A 13,689-nucleotide genomic window follows, 5' to 3' on the forward strand; every position below is an offset into this window, starting at 1 on the left:
GGAGAGCTCCTTCAGCGACAGGCTGCTCCACCCAAAGTGTGTGAAGGTCCTTCCTTCCTGCAGCTGTCAGACTCCACAACCAGCACCGCTCCCAGTAGACCACTTACACACCAAAACACTGACAATAACCTGACATTTTCAGGTGGAATTTCATTCATTCATTCTCACCGTGCCATATCATTTTCCACTTGTGCAATTTTGTTAATAGTTTGTTTATTGTCAATACTGTATATACTGCTGCTATTTTTATACTTCCTTCTATTTAAATGGTTCATATTTTGTCACACTTTGTTTAGCTCTTTTTTATTTTACTGTGTTAGCTGATGCATCTTGTTTTTTTGCATTATCCCCTTTGCTGCTGTACACTGCACATTTCCCCACTGCGGGACTAATAAAGGAATATCTGATCTTATCTTATTAAAAGTGTATTAGCATGAATAAACAAGTTAATTCTTTTAACAACCTAACATACATCCACACAAGCCCTCGGTGACGTCATGTGTATTGACCAATAGGAGGCGGTCAGCTGGTGACGGTTGGTACTCGACGGTTGACAGCAGCAAAGTCTGTAAACAAAACAGAAGATACCTTTACTTTTCTTTGATTTAAAGGGACTAAATGGATTAAGATATGACGTTTTTTTTATTTAAATTAGTGCTGAACGACGTGTTGTAGTTATTTTTATTTTTTTTTCCTGTTTACTTTTCCATCATGGTGAGTTTGACCCCCAACTGTATAAATGTAGTGAACGTTTATATACTGTGGTGAACTTTGTGTCAATGACAAACCGCTTTTAGCCTATACACCTATAGCATTGCTTTAGTCCACTGAGTCCTACACACAGAGCGGCAGGATTAGGTGATTTAAACGGGCTTTAGCTTGTGTGCTGTGTTGAGGATAAAATTAGACTCCTGCAGCGTTAGAGATCCTGTATCACTGAGGATCTGTTGAGCCTTAAGGAGGGAAGAGGAGACTGTCAGAGCCTATATGTAACCTCACAAAATGTATTTAATATGAACAAACTAAAAACAAAAAAAACTCTAAACATATTTATGCATAGATATTTGACAACCTGCACAACACAGATTTACCAATAACACTTTTAAAAGGGACCCAATTTGATTTTAAAGGTCCCATATCGTGCTCATGTTCAGGTTCATACTTGTATTTTGTGTTTCTAGTAGAACATGTTTACATGCTGTAATGTTAAAAAAACAACTTTATTTTCCTCACACTGTCTGTCTGAATATACCTGTATTTACCCTCTGTCTGAAACGCTCCGTTTTAGTGCATTTCAACAGAATTGCAACGGAATTGCGTTGCCAGGCAACAGTTTGGGTCCATTTTTACTTCCTGTCAGCTGATGTTATTCACATACACTGCAACAGGAAATAAACTGGGACGCATTTCGAATGCTTTATGTTTAAATCGTGTAATGGTCTAAATATTGTATATTTGTGACATCACAAATGGACAGGCTTGTTTCAAACGCACAATTTCTGAATATGGGCTGTGTGTGTGTTTCTCTGTATATTGAGCGTTTTGATAGTTTAACAGTATTTATAAATTACTTAAAGGGACCATTTGTAACTTTCAGAATTGCTTGTTGATGTCTTGTCTTCTTACCTGCTGATGTGTTGCAGGATGACAAGGGCCCCCAGGCCCTGTGCGACCTCTGCTTGACTCAGGTGTGCAGCAGCCTGGACGCTCTGTGCAGCAGGCGAGCAGACGGCTCCATGTGCCTCAGCTCGGCCCCAGTCTTCCCACAGGAGATGGCAGACCAGTTACTGCATAAGATGGCAACTAAAGGTAGGTCAGGAGAACAGAAAAAGACTCCAACAAGATCAATATCAACAACTGAGAGGTTGCTGCAGCGACCAAGTGATTGTAGTTCTGTGGCAAGTTGTAGAAAAGGGACCAATGAGCTCACACCACAAGGAGTGACTGACCTATGACCTTCAGTTAGTTATAATTCTTCAGGCACACAATTTCCTGTATAAACAAAAGATACATTAACTTACCCCATCATCATATATGATTTATTATTTCACAGTGTGCTATTCCAGGCTGAAATGGTGGGAAAAGTCTATTCCATAAACATCAATGTGGTTAAACTGATGCTACTTTTTCCTACAACGTCCCTCTGTTTCCTTCTCCCTACAAGGGATACTGAATGACACAACTGTTGGGATTTTCCGAAACTGCAAAGAGCTCCGGCTGCGGCGAGCCTCCATGCGCTGCTGTCCAGTGTCCGCAGAAGCTTTCCGCCTGGCCCTCTGCCCTCACCGGCTCCAGGAACTAGACGCCTCCTGGGCGTCTGGCGGCCTTACCGGGGCCAACATCATCTCAGGCCTGGCCTCCAACCCGGAGTGCAGATCCAGCCTGCAGAGGTTGTCCCTAGCTGGGCTACAGGTGGACTGGGAGTCTGTGGTGGAGGATGGAGGGACCCGTGTTGGCTTCAGCTCCCTGCAGGGCTTGAGGACGCTCAACTTCGCCAACACAGACCTGACTGATGTCGTCCTCGAGGATATTTGCACTCTACCTCAGCTGGAGAGCCTGGACATCTCCGGCAGTGCCGTCTCGAAGCTTACAGCGCTCCTCGGTTGCAAGAACACGCTGAGATCTTTGATCGCCCACCGGCTGCGGCAGCTGGATATGTCGCCTGCCAGGTTGCTCTTTGTCTTCAACCAACTTCACGCTCTCAGGCATCTAGACTTTTCAGAGGACCATTTTTCTGCGGATGACAGTGACGGGAGAGACGGGGATGAGACAGTGCGGCAGCTTCTGGAGGCGAGTCCGCAGGTCCTCCCCTCCCTTGTTTCTCTAGATATCTCTGGACGGAAGAGAACCAGTGAAGGAGCAGTCAGAGCGTTTGTAGAGGCCAGAGGTGGACTGGTCTTCCTGGGTCTGCTAGCCACCGGGGCGAGCTCCTGTGACGTCCTGTCTTCACAGAAAAACCTCAAAGTAAGGAGCTACTGCTGCTAGCATCAGACACAGAGTTGACGTCATACTATGAGATGTCAGGACATCAGAGAACATTATGGGCAGACACATGAGCTCGACTCTCGCATACGTTTCTAATTTGTCTTTGACTGGAGGCTGTTTGTATATGTGCTGAAAATGCCCGCTGCATTTCCTTACCCTCTTGACGATGCTGTTCTGCTGTGTATGTTCAGGTAACTGGAGAAGCTAATGAGAACCAGGTGTCTGAGGCCCTGAGAAGGTACAGAGACCGTGAGTGTTTCATACGAGAGGCCCTCATCCATCTCTACAATCTAACCACCAACAGTGACAAACCACGGCCAGATATGCTGAAGGTACTATGGTTAACATTAAGAACTTTAAAGGGTATTTTAGTTATTACAATGCAGGTCTTATTTTTGTCATTTCAGCCATCATTTCTAGTGGCCTTTTTCACAGCAGACACATCATTGCAGGGTAAACACAGGGGGAATTAACAGCATTAATTATGGCCCTGGTATTGTGCATGCTGGCTCACTGGAATGGCTGACACACTACACAGAATGGGACTATAATTCATATTATCAATTACACCTGCGTTTAACCTGCTACGACATGTCACACGACATGTGAAAAGGGCCTATTGGTTATGATGACATTGTACTCACAAAAGTAATTCCTAAAACAACACCCAACACGTACACATGTGTACTGTATGTTGTAACAGATTATCTAACCACTTTATTTCAAGGTAAAACTGCGGGGGAGCACACTTAAAAAGTCACTTAATTGACAGGAAAACTGGACACACAAAAAGTCAACAATCTGCAAACTGTGACTAAAAATTACAGTTTAGATCATTTTACTGTTCACCTTTGTGTTTCTCTTCCCAAGTAAGTTTGGTTAACCCGGGGGATTGTTGAACCTGAATGACCGGGTTTAATCTGTTTTTAATACAGATCACAATGCTGGCCAAAACTATGATAAGACCCAGGCTGTAAGAATAATTGCGTTGTATAGTATGATAACAGGAGAGACTTCAGAGAGCAGTTCCAAAGCACACTGGAGGACACGGATTTAAGCTGGTAAACTTTATTAAATACTAACGTTTCGACGCCAACTGCGTCTTCATCAGTCACTTTTTTTTGTGACTCTGATGAAGACACAGTTTGCGTCGAAACGTTAGTATTTAATAAAGTTTACTACTGCCTTAAATTCGTGTGCTCCAGTGTGCTTTGGAACTGCTCTCTGAAGTCTCTCCTGTTGCAAGATTGCTCTACTCTGAGCACCGGACAGGCCTACTATTCCTTCTGAGGCGGCTGAAGCGCGTTTAACCGTCCTTCTCTGTTGTATAGTATGATGTTTTACTCGTGTCGCACAATATCTCCACTTATTCTCTGCAGGATGAGATGCTGTCGTTTTTTTAGTTAATTAATCCTTTATTTAAACAGGAAATGTCACTGGGATCAAGATTTCCTGTTCAAGAAGAGACTTTTCCAAAAGAAACACATACAGTATGAGCACAGGAATTCACTACACAGAAAAGAAAAACACATCTCAAGTAGCATTCAAAATGCTAAAGTGTAGACTTTTAAAATAAAATAAAAAAGGCAATGTGTAGAATATTCACCCATCAGGACTTTATGAGGGGCCTCCTCCTCCAGACCAGCTCTACACAACACAGTGAGATATAAAAAAGTAAATCAGATATTTTAATTTGTTTGTAACCCATTCCCCTTTGTAAGGAGCATTTCAAGCATTTTCAAGCTCAGTTTGAACAAACTGTACAGCTAAAGTTAAAAATGTTCTCTGACCTGACATTATAATTACTGTATTTAGTTGTGATGGGAAAGAGGCAGTTTCTAGTAGAACCTTGCAGATAAATGGTACAATTTAACCGCACAGCTGTCTTGTTGAGTAGTTTTAGGAGGTGGGAGGGTTACACACTAATAATATCTCGGAGATGTCAGTGTCCTCTACTGATGGAGGTTCAGTGAAGCAGCTGACACCCAAATGGTCGTAGCAGAGGGAAAGAAGAGCATACGTCACACCCCTCACCCCCTACATTCATCTTATTCTGAAGCACATGTAATTTTTGAAATCAACCTCTTGTTTCCTGTAGCTGGTGCTGAGTGGGATGCAGAGCCACCCCGCCTCCCTGCACGTCCACCTGGTGGCCACGGCGTGCGTGTTCAACCTGACCACTCAGGACCTGGCGGAGGCCATGCCCGTCAGCCTGCTCAGCTCCACCGTCACCCAGCTGCTGTCTGCCATGAAGACCTTCCCCAGCCACCAACAGGTCAGATTACAGATCTATAATGATGTCATGTAGTTACACAACATACATTCTGACACCTTCAGACAGTATTCATACTCATATTTTCTTACACCCATGCTGTTCTTCATTCTTAAACTGTTTCCATCTCTCCAGGTGCAAAAAAACTGCCTGCTGGCACTCTGCAGTGACTACATCCTTCAGGATGTCCCTTTTGACAAGTTAGTTAATTTTTTTATTCTCAGTTATAATATGATGGATGAGATTTTGCATTAGCCAAGATAATTAGTGCGCTCATAGAGTGGCACTGTAATGTTTTTCCAACAAATTGTGATCCAGCAAAATTACATATTTGTCTTGAAATGGAAGTGCCAAAAGAAATAGTTCCTCCAGATGTAAAAGTGCAGACCTGAAGTCAGAGTTTCCCTCTCTACATTCCTATATACAGTATGTTTGTAATACTGTGTTTTGCTTGTATCCATGATGTGATTCAGGTATTTAGCCGCCACGCTGGTGATCAACTGGCTGCACAGCCACGAGGATGCAACCCTCCAGAGGATGGCTGTGGCTGTCATCTCCCTTCTGGTGGCCAAGGTCAACACACTGCTCACTTACTGTGCATTAGTCTGCTGCAGGGAAATAGCAATGCACCTGTTAGTCCCACCTGTTAAGAGCCCCGTGCCCCCTTGTCACCTACTGTACGTCTGTGACACAACAGCCAGCTTTATGCTTTCATTAAGTCCAGTTAAATGGAGCCAATTTCCTTGTGCGATGAATGTACAATTCTTCCTGTTTGACATTTAGGAAAAACATTTAGAATTCAAAGAAGCACTCATTTTACGTATTTGTTTTATCTGCAGTTGTCCAGAGAGGAGACCGCTCAGCTCGGCAAGGACGTCTTTATCATGAAGGTACATTAACACTTTCAGGGTGTTTAGTTTCAAACTTACACAACGGGCCCGGCTTAGCACTAGCTATGCACGAGTGTATTTCTAGTTCTCTCCCTCTCTCCCAGTCACGATATATTTTCCATTACCTACTCTGTATATACAGTCATTTACTCACTGTCACCTCATTGCTCCGTGCACTCGTCCTTCACGGTTTACCGTTACTACATTATTCAATTTCACCTCTCTATTTCGCTCTTTGTGTATGTAATCAAGCTTCTCTCTACGCTTCAATTGTTCTTGCTTATTGTATGTCTGCTGCCACTTATTAATATGTAAATCATTGTATCCAACAGTTGAACTCAATACTGCCAAAGGATGTTTCCTGTATCTACAAATTTATTTGCAGAACTTGATATTTTTTCTTTCATTTTTGGCTCCTACATCTCCTCGTCCCTTCTCTATCATTCACCTCCGTCTCGTGTTTTTCTTCGTCCTCACAGCAGCTGCTGGCTATCGTGCAGCAGAAAGCCATGGCGGGAGTGGTGGACGCCACGCTGAAGTTCGCCCTGAGCGCTCTGTGGAATCTGACGGATGAGACGCCCGCCGCTGCTCGCAATTTCATAGAGTGCCAGGGCCTGGAGCTGTACGAAGAGGTTCTTGAGGTATAAAGAGCCCCAGAAATACACTGATAGACACGTTAATGCAGAAATGCACCCACACACAAACATCGTCTCATGCCGTCACTTTTTCTGTGTTGCAGACCTACTACACTGAACCCGCCGTTCAGCAGAAAGTTCTCGGCCTCTTGGTGGGTTCAGTGTGTGTGTGTGTGTGTGAGTGTGTGTCATTATTAGTTCAGAACGTGTTTTTCAATTATGTGCCACAGTACATGGAGGACGGATCCAAAATCAAATATACATAAATAAATGACTCGATAAATAGATATGCCATTAAATGAACCAAAAATAATATTAAAAATAAATGTAGGCATTAATTAATTGATAAAGTGTGACAAATTGATATTTCTGCTTTAATTTGCTTCTTTATTTATTTATCTTTGTATTATTTCGACTAACCATACAAGTTTGGGGAAATAAATGGGGGGTAATTCAAAGGCACGATCATGCAGAAATAAAAATATAAATAAATACATGCGATTTAATAATGAAGAAATACATAAAAAAAATCTCAAATAAATGCAAAAATAAATAAATACATTTAAAAGTTAAGAGATAAAAGTTAAAATTAAATAGAAGAGTAGATAGGTAAGATAAATAATACAAAGATAAATAAATAAGCAAATTAAAATAGAATTATCAATTTATGTCACATTTTATCAATGAAATAATGCCTACATTTATTTTTAATATTATTTCTGGTTTATTTAGTGACATATTTATCGAGTCATTTATTTATTTTGATTTTGACAGTGTCCGTCCTCCATAACAGTACTGCATGTTCTTGTTTATACAGCTAGTGTTTACACCTTGTGCTCATTTTCTTTTTGCAATCATTCGCACATCCAGGACATCAGGCAGCATCTTAATTAGGGAGTTCTGTCAAATATTCACATATTGACCCCAAATGTTGAATATGATTTGACCAGTGGGAATAAAATTAAAACCATCTGCAGGCATTCTGACGTAATATTATCGCTGTCATCACCGCTATCATTTGTCTCTCTGTGTTGCAGAACAACATAGCAGAGGTGGAGGTGTTACAGGCGGACCTGATGGAGGAGGGCCTGCTGGAGCACATCCTCAACCTGCTGCAGGACTCCCAGGTGGAGGTGGGGGTGCGTTACTTTGCAGGGGGGACCCTGGCACAGCTCGCCTCCAGACCGGAGGCCTGGACCCTGGGAGACGAGCTGCTCAGCACCGTACTGGAGGAGCTGGTGTGTGTGTGTGTGTGTGTGAGAGAGAGAGACAAAGTTTTGGATGCTGCTCTGCTTTTAACACGGAGTCAAACTTACCTTTGGCTCTTTTCAAAGCGTCTTTCTTTCTTTGCAGCATGCATCCATAATGACATGGACCCAACTCGAGAGAGAAATGGTCTCTTACAGGTGAGAGAAACGGCAAACTGGACAACACAGAAAGATTATTTGAAGTAGCGTCATATTTAATGCATTTACTCATTCCGTCTGTTCAATTCAACATCAAAACTTTATCTTACATTCTCTCTTAACACTCTAACATAACATTTTGCCCAGTTGTTGCTGATTTAGTGTATATAATGCTTCATTTATTTGGATATCTCTGCTAGAGAAACAGACAGTCACAAGAATGCATTTTCTTTTGAAAATACTTTTCTGCGAGTGACGCCTCAGTTTACATTCCCTTGGTAGCATTGATGCCAACGAAAATCAACTATCTGGCTCATTCAAGCACAAAACAAACCAAAGAAAAATGATCAGAATTACTCAAATACAATGTTTTTAATCCCAGTGTACCGTCTCCTTGTGTCCACCACATTCCAGGTCGTTCCAGCCATTTTGCCCTCTGCTTGAGACCTGGCAGCCCTCGGGGGTGCAGCTGTGGGCAGTCTGGGCCATACATCTGGTCTGCAGTCAAAACAGTAAGACACACAAACAGACTACTGTGGGGTTTATTGAGGGGAAGTTTAACTATAAAATGGAATTATAGGGGTCAGCAAGCATATTTAGATTAATTTGTCATACAGAACTGTGCATGTATTATAATACTAGAGCTGCAAAGATTAGTTGACTAAACGATAAGTCGAACTACAGAAAAGTAATCGGAAACTATTTTGATAATTGATAATTTTTCATCCAAAAATGCTGTTTTCAGATTCTCAAATATGAAGATTTCCCCCTTTTCTCTGTTTTATTCGATATTAAACTGAATATTTTTGGGTTTCGGACGGGTGGTCGGACAAAACAAGACATTTAAAGAGGTCACCTTGGACTTTGAGAAACTAGGATGGACATTTTTCATTATTTTTCTGTAGACTAAAATAGAAAATAATCTGCAGATTAATCGATAATGAAAATAATCTTTGATTGCATCCTATGCATTTTGATAGAGTTGATTGCCATCTTTCATTATTTTACATTTGCCATAAATATTGCACCCTATGCAATATTAAAGGGGACATATGATCGTTTTCAGGTTTATACTTGTATTCTGTTTTCTACTGGTACATGTTTACATGCTTTAATGTTACGGTAGTATTGGTATTGGAACGCACAGGTGTTTCTAAAGCTGTGGGTGATATATTCGAATGAGTCTGCATGTGACATAGGAAGGGGAGGCAAATCTGAATGGCTTGTTGAATCACGTGTTTTCGGATCCAGGCAGCCCACAAAAACTGACTACGTTGTCTTATTTCACAGTTTGTAGGTTGGTAGGCCCTCCAGATATCCAAATGTATGTGCACAAGCACTGGAAAAGTGAGTTTTCACGACATGTCCCCTTTAAATAGATTCATAGGCTTCTCCAGAGTATTTATATTCAAGTGGTGGTGGGCTCAATCGCTGTAAGCTTCCATACCTCTCATGTTCTTATCACGTCTCCTCTCTATCCTCTAGCTTCACATTACAGCAGCATGATGGAGGCGGAGGGCGTGACTGAACTTCTGAGGGCTCTGGCTGCACATCCCAACACACACAGCGACATTAAAGGACTGACTGACAGCATCTTGCGTATGGTTGAGCAACACCAGAGTCACTCCGGCAACCAGACGGGGCCTCGAAACCTTTGACAAAAGTGAAAAGATTTAATTAAATTTATTATATGCAGAGTATGATCACTGGTCGGGAAAAAGTTATTTGTCATTATCTACTTTTAAACTGTTAAAATCCATCAGGTAAAACAATGTTTACAGACGTAGTGAAGGTCCTAATTAATATTTGTACTATTGAGGTCAAATTAATAAACTTGAAGTGCTCTAAATAAACTGAATTTAGAGACTAAAGCTTGTGTTGTATATCATGCATAGCACCAACACCTGTCACTAGAGGGCGCTTTGGTACTGTAGCTCCAGGGCTGTTTTGCCCTTAAGCTCTTTATGTAAAATATTCACTCAGATATTTAGATTCATATCATACATAAGCAAGATACCAAATCACCATGAATCTGCTGTGGTTACCTGTCTGTGCAGATGGCCGCATTATAAAGCAGTCATGCTTGAAAATAAATTCCTCTCTCCTCCGTGGTATCCTCGGTGATGAATTCATTATATTTTATGTAACACAGCTGGAAGACAGAACGGCTCGTAGGCATCTACAGTCTATTCCAAGTTGTCCTATTAATAAATCCTTTTGGATTAACAACCTCTTGTGAATATTTGAGTTATACCACCATGTTCAACTTTTAAGTGTCAAATCCCCTTAATTCACATTTTTTAAATCCCCCACAGGAAATCAAAGCAATGTATTAAATAGACTTTGGGTGCTTGTGATTCAGCCAGGTTAGTCATCTCCCTGCCAGCAGTAGGCTACAGGTCAGGAAAGAGCTGCGTGAACAGATCCAGGGTCAGCGTTTAACTACCTCTTCAACAGTGGCAGTCCTGTGGGATCAAAGGTCAAGCTCCCTATATGGTGTGACATTACCGTGAGAAGTTCAAGGCAAGTCAAGTGTGGGAAAATGGTGCCACTGCTTTCCAGGGGCTGTAGGTTACAGGCTACTATAGCATGCATGGTGACTTTGGCATTGGTTTGTATGTGGAAAACATTGCATGTGAGGTGGTAAGGTGGACATAAGAGCCAAAGGCCAATAGTGGTGGTGTGCATTGCCTTAATTAGGTCTTAAGTTTGTGGCTCAAAGAACTCATCAATATTCAAGTGACACATGAGACAGAAAAGCAGAAAGACTGTCTCAAATAGACAGGTGGAAAAAAAAAAAAATTCCAAGAGGTCAACATTTTTGGAAATGCACTCACTCGCTTTCTCGCTGAGAGTTTGAAGATACAGCCAGCAGCTGGTTAGCTTAACATAAAGACTTAAAGCAGGAGTAAACATCTAGTCTTGCTCTGTTGAGGTAACAAAATCCACCTATACCAGCACCTCTAAAGCCCACTAGCTGCAGCTAACATGTTTAATCTGTACAAAAACCAAAGTGTTAAAACCACAATTTGGGAGGTTAAGTGCCAGACTATGTTTTGACCAGGAGCAGCGACTTCTTGGAGACTCTGCTGGTCACTAGCAACTGCTCCCAGCCCAGAAATAGTACAGCACATAACCCACCAGTAAAACCACGTTTTTTACACATCTGTATTGTACAGATTACAATATATGTCTGTACATATGTAGCTGAAATCAACAGCAGGTTAGTTTAGCCTAACAAAGACTAAACAAGGGGCAACAGCTCTCCTGGCGCTGGCCAAAAGGCAGCAAAAGCCACCTTCCAGTCCCTCTAGAGCTCATCAATCAGCACACTACATGTTGTATCTTTAGTTCATACAAGTAAACGGGAGACTCTAGGAAGTCTCCGTTTGTGTGGCGAGGGCAATAACGGGAGAAACAACAATGCTACCTGGGGAATTGCAGCCCAGGAAACACTGTATGAAGAACCTTAAATATTGTTATGAATATTGATAAGATGCATAGAATCATTACTGACCCAAGACAGACATGTTTTCAGAATGGACCAAATGTTTTATTGAAATAATCAATTATCAAATAGGCAGGGACTGGAGCTGGTGGGGGAGAAAGGATATTTATAGCCAACTGAAAATTGAAATCAATAAAGGGAATGAAAATCGGTGCTTTATTACAAGTTCAGCTAAAAAAGCCCTATACAAATTCTAAAACTGTAAGACTATCCTGTAAAGCATCTAAAACAAACAGTCCAACATCAACGAAGCAAAACTGGGGAGACTGAGCTGAGGCTACTGATGGAGAGGCAGACTATACTGAGGGGGAGCTACCGCTTACTCACCTCCGGTGCAACACAGCAATCCGAAATGGTGCAATTGTGTCCCAGTGCTTTTTTACTATCAAGCATTACAGTGTAGGGACCTCACCACAAGTGCTTATAGCCTCCCAACAATCTGGCTCTCTGCTTCACTGGAAGAAAGAAAATTAATGCAAAAAGAATCAAACAACCCAGTTAGTCTGACAATACAGGCAAACGGATGAAAACTCAAGCAAAACGAGCAAAAAAGCAGCAGGTGAACCTACAAAGGGAAAACAGGGATTAACAGGGCTCACCATGCTGCATACTAAACAGACACATTGATATTGTGACTCTACTCACCACCTCTGGTTTGGGGCATTAACACATGGGATCACTCAGAAAAGGTAGGCAGGAAAATAATGGGGTTCAACACACAACGTGCTCAGCAAACACATCTGATCAAAGCTGTAACAGAAGGAGTCAACTAGTAAGTACGCAGTGTAAAAAGACTGACTTGTGCATGTTAAGTGATCACTTTAATTACATGCCTGTAACACCAAACACTACCAGCCATGATAGAGGACAGAGGCCAAAAGAGTGATCATATGTCAACAGGTGCTTTATATAATCTGGCCCTGATTAGGGAATTGGTTCGGGGAGGAGTCAAGCCTGGGGTTGCGTTCACCAACACTACACATGATACCGTAATTACCTGCACTATAGGGGAGCATTCCCCACCACATACAGATTAAACAAACAAGATATAAATAATAAGTGAGCTTTAGAGGTTCCTGTAGACCGATTTTGTTACCCTTGGATGAAGCTAAACTAGCTGTTTCCCCGTGTTTCCAGTCTTAACGTTAAGATAATCTGCTGGCTGTAGCTTCATATTCACCGTACAGACTTCATATAACTCTAAGCAAGAAAGCAAATAAACACATTTATTAAAATTACTATAAAAAAACTCTTCCATTAAGAGAACAAACACTTGTTAAAAAAAAAAGGATAAATATAGAGACGTCTATAAAAGAAATTGACAGGTGCAAAAATAGGATTTATGGTCCAAAAATATCTGTCGACAAGATAAATAAAGCACGGGAGGGATAAAGAGGGACACGCTGGAGTTAAGAGGAACCGGGTGAGTCAAAGGAAATTAAAGACCCTTTCATAGTTTGTGCAAAAATACCACAGACCAATTTGCAGATTCCCTGTCTCAGTTTGAAATATCATTGTTATGCTTTTGAGTTGGAGCTTAGTGTGAGTAAGCATCTCGTTATCGCACTTTTGCAGCCAGCTCTATTGGATTAACATAATCGTGAACCAGTCTGGGTTACCCAGAATACACCGATGCACAATGCAACACTACATCTCCAGCTGTGAGTGTGTATGCACGTGCCAGTTCACTTGTGGAGTGTGCATATTTGTGCAGCTATGTCCGTGAGCTAACAAGGCCCAAGTGTAGACCATGAGGTCGCCATACAGGTCTATGACTTGGATGCTTATTAAGACATCTGCTAACCTTCTAAATACCCAGAGAGCAAAAGAGGGGAAAAGTACACTCAAAGAGCAGGAGGAGAGGTCGAGCAACAAGACAAAGAATAAAAAACAAAAAGAACACTTCTCCAGGCAGAACTGTGACACACACAAAAGGACACACCATATACTCTCAAATGACCTTTTATTGCTGGGGAAGGATACAGAGTCGGCA

At 41.7% G+C, this 13,689-nt stretch overlaps 1 protein-coding gene across 1 annotated transcript; it reads left to right on the forward strand.

Annotated features, from left to right (window-relative positions):
- Nucleotides 1-529: 529 nt before the first annotated feature.
- Nucleotides 530-10,059, forward strand: LOC141776772 (protein zyg-11 homolog). The gene is made up of 14 exons (XM_074650568.1): nt 530-714; nt 1,644-1,809; nt 2,165-2,964; nt 3,177-3,317; nt 5,084-5,260; nt 5,393-5,457; nt 5,731-5,830; nt 6,097-6,147; nt 6,627-6,788; nt 6,887-6,934; nt 7,820-8,020; nt 8,136-8,188; nt 8,603-8,700; nt 9,674-10,059. The coding sequence occupies exons 1-14, from the start codon at nt 712-714 to the stop codon at nt 9,844-9,846; spliced, it is 2,238 nt and encodes a 745-aa protein (XP_074506669.1). The 5' UTR covers nt 530-711; the 3' UTR covers nt 9,847-10,059.
- The last annotated feature ends 3,630 nt before the right edge of the window (nt 10,060-13,689 follow it).

The sequence above is a fragment of the Sebastes fasciatus genome, chromosome 11, assembly GCF_043250625.1.
Source record: "Sebastes fasciatus isolate fSebFas1 chromosome 11, fSebFas1.pri, whole genome shotgun sequence".
In the NCBI taxonomy this organism is placed as follows: domain Eukaryota; kingdom Metazoa; phylum Chordata; class Actinopteri; order Perciformes; family Sebastidae; genus Sebastes; species Sebastes fasciatus.